The 23,024-nt window shown below is 48.4% G+C and overlaps 1 protein-coding gene across 3 annotated transcripts in view; it reads left to right on the top strand.

Moving 5' to 3' along the window:
- The window catches only part of CYGB (cytoglobin), a 46,309-nt gene that overhangs the window by 6,629 nt on the left and 16,656 nt on the right, over positions 1-23,024 (top strand). The window contains exons 2-3 of one of the 3 annotated variants that reach the window (XR_001357584.2): positions 14,101-14,332; positions 15,870-16,126. Coding sequence is in view for 2 of the 3 variants with exons in the window: in XM_006018312.3 (XP_006018374.2) it covers positions 14,101-14,332; positions 15,870-16,030 (393 nt within the window). In the remaining variant the exon portion in view is untranslated. The remainder of the gene's footprint in view (positions 1-14,100; positions 14,333-15,869; positions 16,127-23,024) is intronic. The other 2 variants (XM_006018311.3, XM_006018312.3) reach the window with 2 other exon arrangements.

Here is a 23,024-nt window from a genome sequence, read left to right as displayed (position 1 = left end):
CTAATTCCCTGGAGGACCTTGAAAATCTTATGAACACACTTCTGACAAAGAGACACATCCAATGACTGCAAGTACATATGCACACGGCATGAACAAAATCCCACAGCTTGTGTGGTGCTGCAGTTCAGATTTGCAGTGCACACATATGAGCAACCTGCCCACAGAATGAGATGTAGACACTGGAGAATGATAGGTACCCCTTTGATCTCTTTGGTGAAAACCTTGGATACTTTAATTTGCCCTTTTCAGAGCATACCAAATTGTATAACTGCATCAAGCACCAACAGTAACAGAAGTAGCAAAGCTACTGCAACACACTGCAGTCATTCTGAACCAGCGTTTGTGGGTCTACAAAGTTCTGGCATTTCTCCACTATAATTTCTAGAGATCAATACATCAAGCCTATGTCCTTTTAAAATGGATTTCATCTTAATTTTCACAGCTCTAGTTTCAACTTCTTCTCAGCCTCAGAATATCTCCCTTGCCTGGTGCTCTGCACTCTTCTCTCTCCTACACTCTCTCACACACCAACCAGAGTCATCTAAAGAGGAGTCATTATAAATAGAGAAGCAGCCCCCATTGCTTCTGAGAGGAGTTTTCTCTCGTCTGAAACAGCAGGATTTGGGCCAGCCAGTGTTTGTCAAGGGAGTTGAGAGCCATGGGCACCATTAGGTTTAAATGCAAACAGCTTTAGTAAAGAGTAGGGCCAAGCGAGTTCATTAACTGAAGCAAAAAGTTAAAAATATTCGGGCCAACTCAATACAAAAATTCTTGGGTTTTCTTGCCAGATCAAAAAACAAAAGAGAAAACCAACAAGGAACATAAGCCCAAACCAAACCCTGAAACTAAAAGAATTTCAAATTGCAGGAAAACATTTTTTGTTCCATGTAAAACAAAATATTTGGTTTCCAAAGGGTTTCCCCCCTCCTTTCTCTCTAGTTAAATTCAGACACATTACAAAACGAAAGGTCAGGTTGGGATCAACATGTTGCAATGTTTTGAAACATTAAAATAAAGAGTTGCAACCTGTTTTCCCCCCATTTATTAAATGTTGGGGTGCCAAAGCACTGAGACTAATTCGTCATGAATTCCTCATTTGTCTTGGTTGAACTGACTATGCCTTTTGGGGAGGGAGTGGGGGAATGTTTTGCCTGGAAAAATTTGGCTCAGCTGAGGTAATGAGCAAACACAGCAAGACTGCTTTGGAAAATTCATGGAAACCCTCAGGCTTAATAAGCAGATACTTTGCGTGAACTTTGCAAAAGCACGTCAGAAGCAGGAAAGGCAAGAAAAATCGCAATAGGCAACAATATTAAGGATTCCAGTAGGCAGTTTAGCTACAAAAGTCCCAACTCACCTAGCAGAGTTGCCTGAAGATCATGAAGGATGGGTAGGGATCCCATCTAGGTTAGTTGTTCCTACAGCCTGGCTTCTGGAACACTTGTTGGCCTCATAGGGATGCTACTGAGGCCATCTCCAAACCTGTACTCCCTGACCAACTACACCCCCAAATTCAGCTCTCACTGGCTGTCCAGCCCCATCCTGGGAGCACCACTGACCGTCTGGTCCTGAGGCTGAACTTTTCCCTTAATCTGCTTCTGCCTCCAGCATATTCCAGACTCACCCATCTGCTGCAGGTTACAAGCCCAGAGTCCTCCAACCACACACTTCCTACCTCCTGTCCTCGATGTCTAGCCCTTCTGCACTCACCTCCTTTCTTTACTGCTGGGAACTAGAGTCAAGCACAGATGGAGAAGCTGAGGCAAGTAGTGGGGAGACTGATTCCTAAAAGGGCTCTGCTGGAGGGATAAAAAGCCAATTTGCTGTGGCCATTTGGTAAGATGCAGGTGAGGAGGGGTGGCTGGGGCTGGTTGAAGGTATGCACAGGGTCAACCCTAGCTAGCAGTATGGACATGTTCAACACACTTTCTGGTATCACTGCTCTGCGATTGCTTAGGGATGTTAGATGCTGTCATACAGGAGAAGGAGTCTGTGGCAATGTGTTGGGGTCAGTTTGAGTACTGGCCATTGGGAGGAAAAGTGGGGCATGGTGGAGAAGTAGGGGAGTGATGTGGTCTGTAGGATGGTGGATGGATGGAGAAGCCTTCCTGAGAGAATCTCTCTTACATTTTCACTGCAATTTTGTTAGTCTTCCTGTGTATTTCTGTAGGCTCTATTGCAGTAGTACCTAGAAGCTGCAATTGAGGTTAGGGTCTCACTAGTCTAGGCACTGTATCTGTGTAGAGTACACATAGCATTTCCTGTCCCATGATTTTGTCTCCCCTCCCACCCTTGTGTCTTGTCTCTACTGCAAAGACATGCACAGGTGAAATTACTTATCTGATATGAGCAGAGTAGGAACAGAGCTGGGAATAGATCCCAGGTCTCTTGGCTCAAGCCCTAATCCCCACATCTATCCAGACTCTCAGAACATGTAATATTCTTGTCCAGAGTTGCCATTGTGCTGTTAGATGAGTCCTACAGAATTCACTCTTCACCAATCTCAGGTTTATTTCAAAACCTTCCCTGGGACCCTGACCCTGTCATTGTAAAGCTGGAATCATCTCTTCCCCTTTCCTTTTCCTCTTTCATTGTTATGCTGTAGTGAATTAGTTTGAAATCTCATTTGCTGTATCTGACCGCTTCCTCCAGCCTGAAGATCATTCTTTAAAAAAAAGTTCTAGTGAACTGGAACAAGTTGGAGACATTTTCCCTGCATCTATCTCAAAAGACTCCCACTTTTGCCCTCAAGATAGCAGGTACTGCAGTAGCAATAGCAGAAGAGCAAAACCAATTGTTACGGATACCCATTGAACTGTCTGTAATGCGACAAGTGATTAGCAGTATTGATTTGTGCTAACCCATGAGGATCTCTGTGCTAGAACAGGGTGTGTGTGTGGGCCAACTTTTCTGCTCAGCTAAACTGCTCCATTTAATGAGAAGGCTGTGGTGTAGGTGAGAAGAGGCAAATATGGCTCTATATGATTATCTGATTCTATAAATGCACAAAACATCTTTGCTGTGGGCTACGGAGTGTTTCTGTCTGTCGAGCTACAGAGCTCATTAAAATCACTGAAAGGACAGACCTTGTGTATCTGGTAGAAGCTAAGAATTTAATATATCATTGGAGCAGTGAGCTGTGCTGCTTACACATCATATGCTTCTCGACCTTAAAAATACCAGTGTGCCTGACAAGGACTCACTGCTGAAGGCAAATCAGCCCTGTTAGCTCCATTTCTAAGGATAACTATGCAGTCTTAGAAAGTGGGTAATTGTACAGGGTCCTTGGGTACCAAGCTAGTGGAGGTGCCAACTGACATAAGGTAGTTTCTGGTATGGTGCTGCTCATCCTTCAGGGCCTGCAAGGTCCCCCAGAGGGTGGTATCTGGCACTGGTGTTCTAGGACCCACTGATGATGCCAAGTTGGAGCAATTGGCTTGGCACTGCTTGAAGCAGAAGGGGCTTGGGGAACTCACCGTGAGCTCACAACAAGGACTGAGAGAATCACACAAGTCAGTGGCAAAACTCTGTGCCCCAGAAGGTATTAGCAATGCTCTCAAGAAGTGCAAGCCTCAGCTATGATAGATGGCAACAGACACTAGGATCATCTGGCAACTGCATATGTGCACTGTTAAGAGGAGACAGAAGGATGCAAGAGTCAGATTGTGAGCAGTAGCCTCAGGTTTAAAAGTGCCTACCCAAGTCAATGAGCTGCCCAGGCACATAAGCTCCCAGTGTATATGCAAAGCAAGTGATAGGCATGATGAATGCTTGGTGCCCTGGAAAGGGGTTGCAGCTACAAACTCTCTGTGCTGCACAGAGCTTTCAACAGCTTTCCAGCAGTACTTTGAAGAAAGGCCATTGCTGTGCTCTCATGCCCAGTGTGCTTAGCTAATAATCCCATGCAGGACTCTTTTTCGATCACCGTGTCACCTGTAGCACCCTGTGCCATATTATATTGTCCTCATAATTCCCAGCTGTGTTCAGGATCAAAACTGTCTCACACTAGGTGCTATCCATGCACAGAATAAGAGATAGTCCTTGTCCACAAAATCTGACCATCTGAATGGATGAGGCAGACAAAGAACAACAGAGAAATTCATACCTGATGCCAGGTATATTCACAGGGTCTAGGCCTGCATTCATCCCTGTCCCTGTATTCAGTCCTAGCAGGTTCCTGTGCTAAAATCATAATCCTCAATCCTATCATTGCACAGTGTCCTACCTGCCCCTGAGTTACCTAACCATTGTACCTGATGTTTAACTCTTGACTTAATTGTTTTGTTTATTTGAGCCAGTTTTTTAATGTTTGTTTACAAGGTGGTTTTTCTTCTGCTTTAATCTGCATTTCATTTAGGGAAAAGAGGAGGGCTGTGAGACTAAGGTACAAGAGTAGGACCTCAGAGGTCTAGGTTCAGTCTATTACTGCAGAACTCAGCAAGTTGCCTAATCTCTTTGGACCTTAGCTCCCAGGCAAGCTAAATAGGGCCCCTGTGGTCTTTGGCAACCCCCTGCTCTTTCATAGGCTCATAGAATCATAGAAAATTAGGGTTGGAAGGGACCTCAGGAGGTCATCTTTCCCAGGGCCTGGTCCAAAATTGGTTGACATCCATGGCAATCTTTCCATGGATGTCATGGGGGTTTTGGATCAAGTCTTCCATGGGCAACTCCTGCTCCTCCAGGTTGACCAGCTTCCTACCATACCTGGGCGTGGGGTACAGAGAGAGAGATGCCTTTCTTCTCTTCCCAGAGCAGTGACCACCTCCCTGGCCTGGTTGAATGGCTGGATGCTGGGGAGGGGAATATCTTTTTGTCAAGAGACTGCTCATCTCAGCCAGAACAAACCGTGCTCACAGGACTGGAAGGCTGGGGATGGGCTACTTCAAGTAACAGCATCACAAGGAGAGTGGGGTGCAGTGGTGAACACCTCCAGTAATGAAACAGGAAGTGAGGGAACAGCCGAACATGGCTCGCGTCCATGGTACTTTGGGTCATCCCTTTAACCATGTTCGAGTCACCTTACCAAGGAGACCAACCCATGAAAGAAGAACTGCCATTTCCTGGGTTCGTCTAGCACGGTATCACCCAGCAGCCTCCCTCTAACCATTGGGAGAGGCTTGAGGCTCCTGGTGAGCTCAGGCCCGCTGTCACTTCACAACTAGCAGGCTCATCTAATAAAATGCCAGAGGGTAGGTGCTGGGGGGCAGGTTCAACAGATCATGGTCAATATTTTCCACCTTCCACCCGTCTCCCACTGTATCACCCAGCAGTCAGAGGCATAGGAAGTTTTGATTCAGCAGCTATAGCCCTCTCTTCTGTGTTCAGTACCCAGGGATGGACCTTTCCTCCATAAGTTTGCCCAATCCCCTGATGATTTGTCCACTTTTGGGGGGCATTGGTTGGCTGGATTCTCATGCAGAGCTGTATCCCTGTAGCTTTCCATTGCCAGGAGGCCATGTCACCAGGAGCATGACACCATGTGTTGAATCCTAGCGACGATCAGCACTGAGAAGCCCCTTTCTTAGGGAAAGTGGAAATTAAACTGAAAAAAAAAATGACTTAAGATAAAACCAACCTGTGTAAACTGCAACCAAAACCCCAGCAAGGCATTTGGAAACAGGAACGTGGGTTTCCTAGCATGAGGCCAGATCCCTGATGCCCAGAACTAAAGTCATTTCTATAATGGCTCTTGCAAGGAGGCACTGCAAAAACCATGTGGCTCCCAGAAAACCAAAATAGATACTGTCAGGATTAAGGACTCACAGAGCACTGAGTGGAAAGTTAGATTTATGAATCAAGAGATGTTTGAGCCTGCAGCAATATCCACAGGTATAATGAAGACAGAGTGAATTTGGAGGCCATTACACAGTCTAGCAGGATCTGCTGCCTGTGGTGGCGAAATGACTATACCCGATCAGCTTCCACATTGCGAAAGTGGTAATTACTTCAGAGCACAGCGGTGGCCTCGGCTCTTTGAGGCGAGCATCTCGGAGAGCCTTTGCTAAATCAAAGCTGGGGCTGCTCAAATCAAGATAACGACGTTGCAGAGGACAGGCAGCTGTCGACAGAAGGTCAACTGTATTGTGCAATGTTGGGGCAAGAATGGGAGGACTCTTCGATTGCTAGTTGTAGCCCATGTTCCTGTCTTGTGGGGAAATGACACCAAAAAAAGGGGAAACAGGAGAACGATCCTCCAAAGGGGACTGTTTTTCAGTGTCAGAGGAGTTGGAGACAGAAACGGAGTCCTCAGTCGTACAGTTGTCTTCCCACCCCCACGCTGTCCAGTCCTGTCAAGACAGGATATTTTATAGGGTTTTTGCTAGTCCATTTTTAAATATTCAGCCTCTTCCCTTGAGAGACTGTTCACAAAGCAGCTTTGTAATATGCGGCTGGGTGCTCCGGAAAGCTCCGTTTCTGGCCTCTGAGACAATCACATGAATCTTAGTTTGAGCATTGTTACTTCAGGTCATTTCTATTAAAACAAAAGCCTGCTTTGCTTCCGTCTTAGGGCATCAGCCCACACTGCCAACCACTTGGTACCAAGGTCTCTGGAGAGTTTGCACTCTGGTTTCTAGCACATGCTGCAGCCCGTGACACTGTCTGCACTGCCGCTGTTCCCCATGCTACACAGATTAAGCCAGCATAAGTGGCAGCCCATGTTTCAATCACAGCTTGGTTTTCCTCTGCAGACCTGCAAGGTTTATGTCCTTCCTCGGGGTCAGTGCGGTGTTTTGGCTTCCTCCTGACATGACTGTGAGCTATGGGACAGGCTGGGACCCCCAGCCACTGAGAACTGCTGGCAGGATGAAGCCCCCTTTGCTAGTATCTCTGGATATTTGCTTACTGGGGTGACGTCTAGTTCAGCCAACATCCAAACAAGCTTCTCACTTTGGGACTCCTGGAAGAAGCAGCTTTTGACCAGAACAAGCTTTCTTGCTGTCCTCAATAAAGGCTGGTGAGCTGGTTGTCCAGCTGGCTGCTTTGAACAGGAACAGCAGATGTCCTGTCACCTATCTTATATGGCATTGTGCAGCTCCGGGAGCAGAAAATGCTTTCCAATCATCTGTACCAAAGTTTCTGGCGTGACTTGCACAGCTACAAATTTTCACCAGCAGTCAAAGCTAACTCTGTATTTATGGCTGTTCCCAGGTTTTAATAGCAGCCTCTTCTTCATCTACTGTCCAGGGGAAGCAGGGAAGTGTGTAAAGACGTCTCTCTGAGCCCAATCCTGGTTGGTGATGTGAATCCCCACTCACATAGCTTGTAATGGGAATAGAGGGCTCTCACAACAAGGCATAGACAAGGGCCCAGAGCAGATCTTCATATCTTCCTGTCCCAGTCCTGAATATGGACTGAGTGTGGGTTTGAAGTCTGTTGGTGGGATCAGATGTTGCTCCTGAAGCAAAGTAAAAGGAGAAGTGTTGTATATTTTAGTCACCTGTAGAGTTTATTCAACGCAGTTTAGTCAACTGGGTTTAGTGAAGTTCAGTCAGCTTTGGGTTTTGTATCTGCTTTGTCACAATCCATGAGACTGCCCCAGCTATTCCCACTACCAGGGTCCAGCCCTCAGAGGTGTCTGAGGAAGAGCATGTTCATAAATGTTCAGGCCCCCAGACAGGAGAGTTTGAGTATAACTTTGCAAGCAGTCTGGCATGGGGTAGCTCTGTGATATAAGGTATTTCCATTTTCATTATTATTAATGCAAGCTAGGGCAGGATGGCAACCTTAGGACCAAATGGTTCAGAGAGGCATGAGCTTTTGTGGGCAGCAGCCTACCTTGTCCAATGCTATGAATGAATTATTGGTGGTGGTTGTAGTGGCCAGGGTCCATCTTCATTGTGCAAAGATACTGTACACACATACAACCCAAACAAGAGACCCTGACCTGAAAAAAAAGATGACAAGCAACCACGTGTAGATGACAACCGCAGGGAGAGCACAAGGTAAAGAGCGAGGCTGTTGTAAGTGCAATAAACAGCTGTCACGGCCCACCTACTCTTTGCTCCTTTTAAGTGTTTTGCAGGCATTGTGCAGCAGTGAGCTTTAAGAAAGGATTTGAAAAAAGAATAGGTGCTCTATGGGTTTAAACAGGGGTTTTCTCCTATACACAGTGATCAGCAAGAGAGACATAGCGAAGGTGTCTTAAAAAATCATAGCAAATAGCTGCCAATGGTCAGTGCTTGCATGGGTCTTTTCATCTGTAGTTTTCCAGGCATTTTATAAAGGGGCTATTGGTCTTCTCCACACTTTATAGCTGGGAAGATTGAAGCATAGAGCATTTAAGTGACTTATTGAGCACCCCAAATAAGCGTGTGTCAATCGACTGCAGTCTAAGCAGGCTGGGTATCCAGTCAGCCCTGCCCTGGGGAGGGAGGGAAGGAAATGTGTCCACACTCAGAAATTACTTTATGAGTTAATTTGTTGGATGGGCTATCTGCTGTGGGTGTTGCGGCAGTGATAAGCTTCGATCCCTTGAGCAAAACCCCTGGATTTGCAGTAATCTCGCACCTTAATTATTTCCTTTGGTTCTGTTGCTGATAAAGATCCTCTCCTTAAAATGGTTAACAGGGACGAAGGGAGAAGGAAAAAAAATATTGCTCTTAGAACATCCTGTCCATTTTGTCCAGCTGCAGTTCCCTGAATGCGAATGAGGGAGCGGACTTGAATCACTTAAAAAGGAATTGAACGACATCAGGATTTGGGCATCTGTTTTTTATCAATCATTTTGCGTGATCAGCAGTGGTAAATATCATATTTGTAATGACCATGATGAAGGGGGAGGAAGGGGATTCCCAGATATGAAGATGTTTGAATTGCAGAAATAGATACCGAAGGCGGGAGGGAAGGGAGGGATGGGGGAGAGCCTCCTATTAAACATAATTAGTTACTCTCCCTCCTCTTCTTCTTTTCTTTTTCTCTGCTTATGGTTCTCTTTTATGATAATTTAATCTTCTGAATTTATTGGCAACTACTTAGGAGCTGCTTTTTCCAAAGGTTTATTCACGTTTAAGTGAGGTATGTTGGACGCTTCTTTTCTGAATCAAACGTTCATGGTTTTTTCCCCTGATCCAGGCCACAGGTTTCACTCCAAAGGGCTTAACTTTATTCACGCAGAGGAAGGATGGTCTCCTAGCCTGCCACAGAGATCTTCTGTGACCTTGACCAAGTCCCTCAGCTTGATGTGCCTCAGTGTCTCATCTCTAAAGAGGAGATGGTAATAGGCCATCCCTTTTTTGCAAGGAAACTGGTGTGAAGATAACTAAGTAAAGCAGAGCTATCTGACTTTGGAGTGGTTGGGGGCTGCATGCCACAAGGGATGCATGCCACATGCACCCCTCAGGACCCTACTCCGGTGTGTGCTGCTGCCCCTCTGCCACACGGGCAGTGCGCTCCCAAGGGCTCCTTCTGCTGTGCTGCCATGTCCCAGAGACCCTGGGGTGTGCCAGTGCTCCTCCTGGGACCAAAGCCAGAGGCTCCTGGTTGGAGGGTCTTGCTCCTCCACTCACAATCAGACCAATCACCATATTTGGGGTCAGGAAGGAATTTTACCCCATGGTCAGATTGGTATGGGCTGTGGGGGGCTTTTCCTTCCTCTGTAGCAGGGGCATGACCCTCTACCAGGGATCTCTTGAGCATGTTAACAATCGTTTTTAGAAGCAGGATTTTGGCCATCATGCTGTACCTGTGGCAGGGTAGGGTGCTAGGTCTGTGTTGTGTCAGGGTTGACGGCAGTCTTATGTAGAGTTTAGATTATGGATTGTACGGGATGGTTTGGAGAGGGATGATCCTTCCTCAGCCAGGGGGTTGAACTAGATGGCCTGTGGAGGTCCCTTCCTGCCCAACTTCTCTCTAAGGAGCAATGGGGGAGTGGTGGGAGAGCAGGAGCCCCCAGGCTTGTGCGCTAACTCCTCATGGGTCAGATGTGAACTGGAGGCTATCAGTTAGACAGTCCTGATATAAAGGACTGAATGATGCTGGGGGATGCCACTGGCTTTATGGATTACCCTTCCACTGCTGGTACTAATCACCTAAAACTTGGTTAGAGGAAATATTGCCATATTGCTCATCATAAAAGGCTAGTGAACTTTGTCTTTTTGCAATGCATTTAAACATTAGGCAGAGCAAGAGAAGAGAAAACAAGTACTCACAACACCTTCTGTTTCTTGCAAACACAGAAGAAATAAAAGGGGCAGTGAATAGCAGAGGGAATTCTCAGCTTTTGCTTGAACACATTTTCACGATTTTTTTTTTCAGATATTCAGCCAGCTCTAGTGCGATACACACAGGTCCTTCCCCCACTTCACACCCGATTTACATCAGTGTGATTCCATTGGTACATCCCCATTTACAACCATTGCAAGCAGAACTGTGTCCCCAGAATACTACATTGCTTCTCTCTGTCTGTCTAAATGCCTCGCTTGGGCTTTCAGGCCCACTGGGCACCTGAGCCCGCCTTGGAAGCTCACAACTGAAGTGAAACACAGTGGAGCATGCCATGTGTGCCCTGGGCTGTACTTTCAAGTGAAACAGCTTGCCACATCTCTAATGTAAATACCTCAGGCTTCTTCCCAGCCTATCCAGGTACACATGGTATCTTCAGGGGCTGGGAGATGAAAGCTGGTCCTTAAGAACCACAGACAGGGAAAACCTCCACTAGGCAAATCCATCTCTGGATGCCACGGGGTTGTACTGGCCATGAATCTGACTGCCAGCTCTGTGCAGGTTCTGCACCAGCTCTCAGGAGTTTTGCTCCCTGGTGTCACTGCACTGATGTCCACAGTGTTTCTTCTTGAGCTCTGGCTCCTGCCCTGGGAAGAGGCTCAGGACCTACATGCTTTGGCACTGACACAGGTTTCATGATAGACATCTTCCACCCTTCAAGTCAGGGTGGCTTTTCTTCTGGTGGTTGTTTCCCTGTGTCCTGTCTCCGAGGCTGAATGCCCCTCATTCGGCGCTGCACAGGTGGGCAGGAGGGACAAGCTGTCCTCGCCACCTTTGCATCGTGACAGCAGGGTTTGCTAGGTGGCTCTTCCAATACTGCAGCCTGGCATGTGGGGGGCAGACCCTTGGGAGGATGGTCTGGCTACCACACAGGCCAGCAAAAAATGCCAGAGCAGCCTGGAACGTCACTGCAGAGGAGAGATTTGGGATGCTGGGCACTGAGATGACCAGATCTGGCATTGGGAAGGGCATTTGGGTACTGAGAGTGGTATTGATTTTTTTCCAGTCTGTGTGCTCCGGGCTGTTGCCTTTCTTATCTACTGTGACAGCTTGCAAGGTGGGGAGGAAGGAAGAAGAGGCAGAGAAAGAAGTTCAGCAGAATGGAGTTAGCAAGGATCCAGGTGCAGAGGCAGGGGCGCATAGTCAAGCAGAAACAGCAGAAGAAATCCTGTTCATAGGGAGGAGGAACATCTGTCCCTCTGCTGGGAAACACTCCAGACAGAAACATTGAAGCACAGGGATCGGGGGGAGCATTCATAGCGATGGTCCCTTGGAAAGGCCGGGGACATCCATAACAATAACATCTCCCTGGCCACAACTGTCCTGCTCTAATGAGGCTCATCCATCCTGCTAATGCTCTGGCAGGAGGCAATATGGGTCCCCAAAGCCTTGTCCCCGGGCTGTGATACCATCTGCGTTTCTCTTAGAAGCCCCCCTCCATTTCTGTCTCTCTGAATAGAAAGAGGTGGGCTAAAAGAGCCAGGACAGTGGGACCTGAAGGGATCCAGGCCCAGAACATGATTTTCCCTGACAGGGAACAGATGTGCCACAAGGCTTTTACTCGGGGAGGCTCCAAAATAATAAAGAGGAGATTTTTTACAGCTCCCTCTCTGCTTTTAAAGCTGACACCTTATCCCCCACCTCCCCCCACCCCACTGCACACTCTTCACACATTGAAACCTATTTTGGGCCATCTGATGAATCCCAGATGCCTCGGGGAAGCAACAGAAGTGCCGTATCTTCCATTCGCTGCCTCACGCTGCTTTCCTGGCAACCCCCCCACCCCCGGATCCTCTGTGAGCCAGCAGAAGGGGGAGAGGATAATGAAGTGGTAAACGAGAATCTGCTCCTCAAATTGCAATTACCCATGGGCTGGTGAGCAGAGGAGATGAGCCCACCTGGCCTGTGAGGTGGGAAGATGCATTGGAATGGGGGTGCAACAAGGTGTGCGCAGGGGGGCAGCCTGGAGCAAGGGAGGAGACAGATGGTGGGAGGGGGGTGTTTGTCTGGAGCTGCGGACAATGCAGACATCAGGGGACAGCCCCAGGAGCCGAGTCTGCCACCTCCCCAGCAGCCTACGCTGGCTCCCGTCCAGTCTAATGTACACACATAAGGAGACAGAGAGAGTGCACAGCTGCTCAAACCTTCGGATGTTTGGAGTGGTGAGGATGAGCCAAATCCTCTTCTTGCTCAGCCCGGTGTAAATCTGGAGTAATGCCAGGTACATCAGTGGAGTTACAGCACTTCGGAGGCAACCTGCTGTGAGCGACGGTGCTGGAAGATGTGCAGAGGTCTATGAGAGAGAGTCTTCTGCCCTTCCAGACACCCTCGCCACCTGCCTTCTGGTACGTGGAGCTGGCTCGATTTATTAGCCTGTCAGAATAGGGCCTCTGCCCCGAGCCAGGTCTTGCTGGTACTCTACACAGAGCAGAAGGACTCCGAGCTCAGAGGAGAAGTCCCAGGGCCCTTTTGTCCCCAGCATTTCAGCTCCATGCCCATATGATGCCTTCCTAAGGAAACAGCAATTGAAACAACCTGTTGCTGCTGCTCTCTCTCTCCCAAGCAAATTCCACAGGCCTGAAATAACAGCAGCAAAGGCATAGATTTCATAGCTTTTTCATAGATTTTAGGGTCGGAAGGGACCTATTAGATCATTGAGTCCAAATGTGGACACTGGGGAATAGAGATGGGCTCAAGGGGTTGGTGTTGTGCAGCCAAGGCATCCCTGACTCCCTTCATGTCCGCTGAGCTTCATCAGGGGTTAAGTCAGGGGTGGGTAATTATTTTGAGTGGAGGGCCGCTTACTGAGTTTTGGCAAGCCATCAAGGGCCGTGTGACAGGCAGCCAGGGGCAGATAAATATTCATTTTCTACATTTTTTTAGGGGCCCCGCGGGCTGGATAGAATGGCCTGGCGGGCCACATCTGGCCCCCGGGCTGCATGTTGCTTACCCCTGGGTTAAGTAGTCTTGTTTGACCTAAGTGGCTCCTGTAGCTGTTTTACCTCCTTTGTGGGTGTCATGGAAGGACGGCTGAGGCTGGACCATCCTTTCTCCTCTGGGCAGCTCCTTTCTCTCTCCTTTCTCTCAGGACATGGAGGAGGCACCATCCTAGGGTCACCCAGTGGGCAAGGCAGTAGCTCCTGGATGCACCAGACTCCATAGCGGCCTCCTCAGCCCTGATCCCGGGTCTCATTGCAATCCCTTAGCGATCCTCTGGGCCAATTTTACTCTTAGTTACCCTTATGAAGACTCCTGGGATTCATGAGAGGGGTGACCGGGTGAGGACTGTTCAGTTTACATGGACATGCTGGGACAAAGTGCAGCCCATTTACTCAGGAAAGCCTGGGAAAACTGCTGCCATGGGGCTGAGGGGAGCCCTCAGAGGGGTGTCTTTTCCAGGGACTGTTTGCTGAGAGAAGAAATGTCTTTGCAAAGGCACTGCACGCTCTGTGGGACAGGGGGGATCTTACACTCTGTGTGGGCACAGTGCCTAGCATGAGGAGGCCCTGAATTGGGTTTGGGCCTGTCAATACAAGAGGGATAATGATGAGGATGATGAATATTTATTGGCTGGGGAGATGACAACTCTCAGAGCAGAGGAGTTAATGAGCTGACTTTCAGGGGAGCCACGCTTCACAGTTTCTCATGAGTTCTGTGGGAGATGCAATGCTCTGCCTCAAAAATCACAGCATCCTTGAAAGAGATGGACTCACTCAGTCTGTTCCTGAGAGCTGGGTGTAGACCCCGCATCTGCCTCCCCCTGCTTTCCATCAGCCCCTTCCCCTGCTTTCCATCAACCTACACTCCATCTCCCACGGAAATTAACTCGGCTTCTCTCTCTTTTCCCCCCTTTTCTTCTCTCTCAACTGCACAATGCAGGTTTTTTGTCAACTTCCCATCTGCCAAGCAGTACTTCAGCCAGTTCAAGCACATGGAAGACCCGCTGGAGATGGAAAGGAGCCTGCAGCTGCGCAAGCATGCCCGGCGGGTCATGGGTGCCATCAACACTGTGGTAGAGAACCTCAACGACTCTGAAAAGGTCTCCTCTGTCTTGGCCCTGGTGGGCAAGGCCCATGCTCTCAAGCACAAAGTGGAGCCTGTGTACTTCAAGGTAAAGGGCTGGAGTGAGGGTCTCTGATGCTTCATGGGGAAGCAAGGGAAGGAGGGAAGGATCATACTGACACCGCAGTGTTGCCAAGTCCCCTGACGGCTGCACGAGTTCATCCTACTCCCAAGGACGCTGTCCAGCCTTATGGGCCTTTCCTAGATCTGATTGGAAGTTTTCCAGTGGAACATTTTTCCACCAGAAAATTCCAATTTGCCAAAAGCCAAATGCTTTGCACACGCACGTCCGCTCCGAAAGGAAAAGAAAGAAGGACCCAAAATGGTGGGCTCCAAGAAGAGGAGAACAGAATGTTTTAGTTTTCCATTTTGAAATGACTTTCCCTAACTTTCTGCATCACACAACATGATAGGCAATAACATGCAAAGTCAGAACAGGACTGAGCCATTTCTATGGCATCAAAACAAAACATTTCTAAGTGACCTAAATCAATTTATCTTCAGAAACCCACTTCCTGGGTAATTTGTCATTGTTGCTCTGTTGGAATGGGGACAGGCAGGCTGCAGTGGCAGGGCTCCTGGGTTCTCGTCCTTGAACTGCCACTGATTTTTTGGGTGATGTGAAAGTAGTTTCTTAGGACAAAGCTTGCAAAAGCTTTGGGGCGCTTTGCTTTGGCCCAACACAAAATACCATGGGTCTGATATACATTAGTGTTGAGCTGAAGGAAATGTGGGTGCATGGCACCTTTGAAAACCAAGCTCTGAAGGATGGGTCCTCAAGTGGTCAGCACACACCACCAGGCTTGGTTTGTCTAACCAGCTTCACACTCTGCAGCTGCCCTGCGGTGCTTATGGCCTGGTCTGCCCACACTTAATATCTTGAGCCTGTCTGTAAATCTGAACTTACAGATGTGTCTGAACCACTTGCCCATGGCTCACATAGATGCCACATCCCCTAGAGCCTGATTTTCAAGGGAGTTATATACCCACAGTTGCCACTGCCTTCAGCGAGAACGGTGAATTGTCGGCACTGAGGTGCATCAGGCCTGGGGTATCTCAGCTTGGGCCAAGGAATGAGGCAGTGAACCTGGGCTGGGGAGACCCACTGAGGTCACTTTTGAACACGCTGGGCACAGAGACCTGGTGAGTGATGGCAGGGAACACCTACATGACTCCACTGCCTTGTTTCTGCGTTTGGCATAAGCGGAGCGGGAGCGGGTGAATGCATCTCAAATTAGGAACCCAAAATCTGAGACACCCAAAAATGAGTGGATGGTTGAGCTTGCAGTTGCCTCAGTTCCCCACTTTGCCCAATGCAATTTATGCCCTGAGGCGAGGTGAACAAACATTGGTGAGCCTCTTTGAAAGCTGCAGATAGGGGGGACCAATATCAGGTTATGGTGCCGTGACAGTTGATGTCCCTTCTAGCCCTGTGGTTCAATGGTTACTACCAGTCAGAGGGCAAATGGCCCCAGAACTCAGCAGTAGGGTTGTTTTGAAGGGGCTCCTACCCCATTGCTTTCTGACCACCTACCCGCTCCTCCTGTGCCCTGGAGAATCTAGTAACCCTCCTCTGTCTCCCTCAGATCCTAACCGGTGTCATGCTGGAGGTCATTGCCGAAGAATATGCCAATGATTTCACCCCAGAGGTGCAGAGAGCTTGGACCAAGATGAGAAGCCTCATCTACACCAACGTGATTGCCGCGTACAAGGAGGTGGGCTGGGCGCAGTATCCAAACTCCACCATGTGAGCGGACAAGGGGACAGGGAAGGGCCAGGAGGGGCTCACATCAGGACTTCACTATGGTCTCCTCTCAAGATCCTCACTGATCTGAGTGGCCCGGTAGGGTTAGCTCTGTTGCAGCCAAGTCGAAATTTTATCTCCATACGGCAAAAAGTGGGTGGGGCTCTGCAGCGGGAGGGGGTGGGGAACCATTTTGCTTGGTGGCACCATTTTCTTGCCCAGGCCAGGAAGTTACTTGACCTCCCCAAACCCAGAACATAGCTCTTGATTCGATGGCCACAAGATGCACTGGCTCAAATTCTGCTGTGAGGCAACAATGTGCAACCCAAATTTATTGAAGAGTTCCATGACCCTCCTCACCAAGGGAAGCCCGCTCCACTCTCCCCTGGGTTAAAATTGCTCTTGGCCTCATGGGACTTGTGATTTATCAGGCTAAGGCTCTGGTCTCCTGTGTGGTTTGCAAAGTCAACCCAAAACTGTTGTTTCGGTTGCATTTGTAAAACCCACCTGATAAGACTCCGGCCCCAGATTTGTGAGGGATGCAGAGAAATCCCCCTGAACTGCAGATCGCTGGTTCAGGAGCAGCCCAACCAGTCCCCTCTCTTCCACCTGCATCCTGAAATAGTTGGTATTTCCCTGGCACAAGGGCCCTCCTTGGCTGGCTGTGGCACGTTGTCCTGGGGGTGGGCGCCTCGGAGAGGTGTGCCACTCTGAAGCAGCTCAGGTTGGGTAGGGAGTGCAGTGGCATTTTCCTCATTTGGGGGACCCTGGTGGCTTGGCGCACAAGACTGTGGGGGGAGGCTGGGAAGGTCTAGCACAGAATCTGTGACCTGCCGTCAGCGGTAACCCATGAGTCAATGCATAGTAGGTGGCCGACCGCTGGCAGTTGCAGAGACAAGGATCCAGGGAGAAGAAGGTGCATTGAAAACCAGTTGTGTCCCTTCAATCCTTCCCCTTCCCAATACATGACAAGGTAAGAAGGAAGCAGGCATAAACTGGCTCAGGCAACATGTGCTACATGCAGTGTACACCTGGGAAAAGGGCAGTGAGTGTCTGCAAGGGAAAGGGCAGGTTTAATGCCTCCAGCCCCAGGATACTTTTAACTTACCCCAACTGGGAGAAGGAAGTATGCAGTGATCAGGAAAGGGGGGACATACTAGAGATGGTTTCCTGAGTACAGTGAAACATCCCTGCTCCATTTAGAAGTACCTTGAGACTCTGAGTATATATTTGTCCTCAAAATTAAACTGGGTTCCTCAAAATAAAGTGCCTGGTAAAAAATCACCGCATACACAACATTGATTCCATCCCCATCAGTATCACGAGCACCCACTAATTCATCACATGCCCGTTTACCCATTGGCTCTCTCCCTGCTCCCCTGTGTAACCACATGAGCCTAGGAGTAGGCAGCATCAGATTTGGAGTCCTAACCCTCATACTGACTCCTCTTATAGCCTTGGTCACTTTACTTATCTGCTCTGCTGCAATTTCCCACCTCTGTCCAAAGGGAAAGAAGCACATAACCCCTTATTTGATAGGGGTGTTGTGGGGGTTAAGTAGGGAATGTCTGTAAAGTGCTCTGGAAGTGAAAGGCCAAGCTGGTCAAATAATTCAGAGGCAAGTTATCCCCTTGTCATGACACCAAGGAAGCTGAAAGCTTTGGAGCAAGCTCACCAGGCATCCTATACTATAAATGTCTCTTCCCATCCCCCTCTGAGAAGCTCTCAGCTTCCAGCTGGGCTTTAAGAAAGTGGCTGATCTCTGTCACCCCGTCTCTGTTGGCACCATCTGAACCCAGGAACTTCTACTAGCAAGTTATCCCTGAGCTAAATTAGTGATGTTCCACTAAGGGATGGATTTGGGCCCAAAGCAGCCTCTAGTCATAGGGGCTCTATGGGGAAATCTTGGGTGTAGTAATTATTAGGGTGATGTCACTCCCCAAGAACTGTGCGTGATTTGTGTACAGTATTGCCTCTCATTCTGGTACATTTGCTCCTCTATTCTCTACCCTCCTCTTCTGCCTGTCTGTCTCTCTGCTTTTCCTGGACACCTTGAAGGATATGTGAATGTTAAACTACCATGCAAGACTCCCCTTGTCAATGCCCTAGAAGTATATAGCACTGCTCTAGCCAAATGTGTTGTACTTAGCTTGTAAATAAGCTGCCGCGACATGATCAGCCCTGCCACTTGCGTGGTACCTACTCAGCAAACCCTCTGTCCTACCCCATACTTCCTTACTAGTAGACAAAGCTAGCTAGATGACAAGGGTCTTATTTGGACTGGATGCTCCATGGGATAGGGACTAGTTCTACATCACTGTCTTGTACAGCACTGCACGCTGGCGGGGCTAAGTTCGTAATCCTCCATCATCATCTCCTCCTACCAATGATGATCTGCTCCATGCACTGCTATGGAGCTAACTGAGCTTCCGCAGGCATTTCTATCTTCCCTCTCACTTTCTACCAGTGAAGACCAAAGTAATTCTGATGGGAGTTAATTCCTTCCCTCCATGCACTGATTGTGACCATCTCCCTTTCTGTAATGGTGACTAGGAGAGCAGAGGTCTCTTTTTTTTTTCCTCCTGGGGAGGGTTGCAGTGGAAAGGAGCATGTGTGGGTGGCTTTGTTTGACTATTATGTTTCTTCATAACTGTCCCTGCCAGTCTGGAGTTCCTTAGGAAGCAGATGATCATGGGCAAGATAATCGTGGTACACGGAGGCATAACAAGCAAATGGTCATATCTACCTGATACACGCAGGTCTTTCCATTGCTCTAGTGTGGACCATGATCCAACACAATTCTCAACTCTGGCCCAGATTTATTAAAACACTCATCACCTAATGAACTTTATGCATGTGAGATGGCCCATTCAAGCTGGGATCAGGGCCAGGGTACTTGGCACCTTTCTCAGCATCTTGTGGCTACAAAATGGCAGCATTTGGTTGATTCTGAATCTAGCCTCAACTAAGTTGATCAAGACTCTTTTGGGGATCTCAGGTGGGACCTTCTTGACCTCCCAGGTTTACTGACAGGCTGAGAGAGCTGAGTTTTGGTAACAGCTGCTAGATCCCTTGGGACTGTTATATCCCACTCTTGATTTCCCTCCACCATTCAAGGCCTCAAATTTAATCAAGTTCCATTATCTTCTGTTTCTGGAGAATCGGGGTGAAAACTGTCAGTGTCAGGAAAAGCTCTGCTGATTTTGAGTTGCCCCATAACCTAAGCTTATCTCCTGTCCTTTTCTAGGAAAGGGGCAGAGTCTTCTGTGCCCGAGGGAAATGTTAACCTTGAAAAAAGAAAAATCCATCCAGGGGTTTGATGAGAGTTGCAAATACAGCTTAGCAAAGCCTTTCTCCAGTCAGTCTGAGATGGCTCCTTCATTCTCACTTCTCATGTGAGAAGAGCCTGAAAGGCTAGAAGATGCTGGAGAGGAAACCCAGGGGACCAGATTTCTCTAGTGTCAAAGTACAACACAAGCAGCGGTCATGAAGACTTCTCCTCACTGTCCTAGCCATGTGTCTTGACCTTCGCTTCAAGGGGTCATCTCGGCCTGAGGGGGCAAGTAAGTCTCCATTCACCTTCAGTCACTCTGTCGTACCTTCAGTCAGTAAGGGCACCGAGACGGTTTCGGATACTGTCATGGTGTATAAAGCCTCTCACCTATTAGGCTAGGTATAGAGCAGTGGGGTGGGGTGACTGTGGCATGGGTAGATGGGCATACCAAAGTAGTTTTGACCTGGGTGTACTAAGACCAGCAAGGACTTCAGCTGCTTCAGTAAGTATCCCAGGTGTCTCCTTAGCTGCTGTTCTTAGCTTAAAGCTGGTGGTACCAGTACCTACTGCCTACCTCTACCACAGTCACCCCCAGCCCCCAGATGTTGCGTAGACTTGGCTTTCATCAACAATTCAATCCCCACCTTTGCAGTCGGGATGGTGAGACAGTGTTTCACAGGCATGCAGTGCAGCAGGCTCTTTGAGAGTCACTGAGATTCGGGCAGCTCACTTCTCTTGTGACCCCTTCGCTGCAGCGTTGCTCCCCTGTGAGACAGCGGCTCTGTGGAACTGTTTAGAGGTGTCTGTCCAGAGCCAGCAGCCAAATGTCCAGGCCCAGGAACTACCCCACGCTCATGTCACTGCAGGAAGGAAGGACGGAGAAGGTAAACTCAGAATGGGAGGCCTGAGCCAGGCTAGGAAGTGATCTCCGTATGGTGCACCAGAGAGACAGAACAGCTTCAGGGCGTCAAGCATTGACGTGATTTGAGGGCAGGGAGAGGACAATTTTCCTTACAGTGCATGGAAGGGAACAAGGCAGACTGCAGGAGTTTGTTCCAGGCCCGAACAGCAGGCGAGGCCATGATAAATACGTTCACTTTCCCTGGGAGAGAACTTTGCCCTCTGAGGCAAATGGCCAGAAATTCCTAACTTCACTCAGCAGCAGCCAAATTGAACCTCTCAAAGGATCTTTTTTGTAGTGTTTGAGATGCTCTGGCCTCTTTCTATCAGCTGCCCTGTTGCCAGGTTGGCTACAATCATGAGAAGTATTGCACACAAATTATTACAGCCTCCCCAAGCAAATGCAGCATCTGCACCCCCTGGGCACACCTGGCACAGGCTGCTTGGGAAGAGCTGCTAGCCAGCTTCTCAATGGGGGTTTCAGTAAACTCACTCAATACTCATGTGTGCCCCTGCCTCTCTTGACTCTAATGCTGGTGAAGCTGTGGGGTAGGATCTCTATGCTGTTGACTACCTGGTTATAGGGAGCAGAAAGGACCCACCAAACCCTAGTGACTAAGAAATGACTCCTGCTAGTGCCATGTGCCTACTGAATTCACCTTTTCTGTTAATAGACGCTACAGTCCTCCTTTTCCACCCATTTTGCCTACAGTCAGCATTTCCCCATATGATCCAAACCCAGCAGACTTCTCATCCATAGAAGGTTTCAAGTGATTAGGAAGCCCCCTGGGCTGTAGGAGAGTATGTGGGCAAGTTAGATCCACATGAAAATAGAAACCTATTAAGAAAAATTCCTCCCCCCCGGCCACTCCCTATCTTCTGATAATATCATGTTTTCTGGAGGTTAGTTTTTACCATTGGCTGTGTAGTGGCTGCTGACCTTGTCCTAATAAGGAACACCAAGCATGGGAGTCTTCAGGCCTTTCATGAAAATATGGGGAGATAACATTCAGATGCAGGGAATCTGGCCTCTTCCAGGAAGGAAGAGAGGATATTTTAAAAATCAAATGAGAGGGAAAGTGGCCTTCTGGTCTATTTGAGCCCAGCTGGAGGTCCACTCTGACCCTCTCATCCACCACAGCCATCATGTGCCCAACATCATGCCACCAGAAAGAAGCAGGGGCTACAAAGGCACTGCCAATGCTTTGGCCATTGCAACCACCATGAATGTATTAGGTTAATAGCTAAATGTGGTTCTTCATGGGGCCACCAGCTCCAAACCCTTCCAGAACTTTGGGCAGGCCTTTATCTATCATGGACCCAGCTTTAGGCTGCTCAGGATTTGAATCCCATTCTGTGTGTGAACATTGCAACTTAAGCCCATGTCCATAGGGAACATACCTTGGTGCTTCTCTTATTGACAGGACAGGAGCTACAGCCTTGCTGTTTCCCCTAATGGCATATTGCAGTGAGAATGACCCTCCTAGAGAGCATGGTCCTACTACTAATAATCCTGCTAGAAGATGGTCTTGGGGTAAATTACCACAACTGCATAGAAATGGCCATCCAAGATGCAACTGTCTACCTCTCTGTTCCAGCATTTCTCCAATCTCTAGCAGAATAATACTATATTTACTCACATAGCACACACACCTTTCCCTAAAAAATTAGCCCTCCAAAATTCAGGTGTGTATCTTAAGCAGAGAAGCTGACTTCTGTGCCCAAATGGAAGCAGGGGGTGTTGAAATGGCTGCTGGAGGCTGTGCTTCTCTCCCTTCTCTCCTGGCCAGGAGATAGCAAGGGTGCCAGTGCTGGAGCTAGAGTTAACCCTCTCCCAGCCACTGTCAAATTGGGAGTAGCTTTTGGCTTAGCAACCAAAAGCTGCTGCCAATTCAGCAGCACCTGGGAGAAGGGTAAAACATTAGCTTTTTCCTAAGAAGAAAAGGGAGAGAAAGCAAGCTGAAGAATAGGCTCCCCCGCTGCTCCATGCAGTCAGCTTTCAGTTGTGACTCTGAAATTTCTTTATTTCTTCATTCTGCTTTCCAAAAACAAGGTGTGTGTCTTATATAGGGGGACCGATATCTGAAACAATATGGTGTCTGAACACCAGAGTTCAGTGCTGAGGTTCTTATAAGCCAAAAAGGTTTGGTCATGTTAGGAAGCCCAGGGAACAGGGATATCAATTTGGGGGCCATTTCATGGGGTAAATCTGGGAATATTTTAGAGACTCAGTGCCCTGGATTCTTATTTGTTTCACCAGCCTGGGGGTAGAAGTGGCCCAACAGCTGATGCCTTCAGATAACATCCAAACGTCTGTTCAGCTGCTAATCGTTTATCTGCTCCTCTTCAGTATTCCAAATGTCAGCTCCATTTGCAGCTGTGCATTCATGTTATTAGGACCAGAGTCATGACAATTGCAAAGGACCTGTTAATCTGGGGAGCTCATTCCCATGCAAGGACAAGGACAAGGACAAGTCATCTGACAGGGAAAATATCCAGGGCACCCAGGGGATACTGTGAGGGTTCATTCAGGAAGTGGTGCAAAGGTCTTGGCATCCTTGAGGCTCTGACTATTGATGGATGTATATAATCAAAGTGCTGGGCCAGCATTGGGCCAAAGTCTTAGGTGGTGGAAATCAGCATAGCTCTGCAGACTTCAGTGGAGCAATGCTACTTTCTAGCTGTGTCTCTGGCCCATTAAGTGCTACAAAAGATGAACAAGCTTTACTCATGTTCCAAGTCATTTCCTCCAGGAGGGAATTTAATTTTTCATTTTAGGATCTTTGTCCCCTTTAAAACATCAAAGGCCAAATTCATTCCTGC

Source organism: Alligator sinensis, unplaced genomic scaffold (assembly GCF_000455745.1).
Source record: "Alligator sinensis unplaced genomic scaffold, ASM45574v1 scaffold400_1, whole genome shotgun sequence".
NCBI classification, from domain to species: Eukaryota; Metazoa; Chordata; order Crocodylia; family Alligatoridae; genus Alligator; species Alligator sinensis.
Note: the sequence above shows the minus strand (reverse complement) of the source record. Positions and strands in the feature narration are given on the sequence as shown.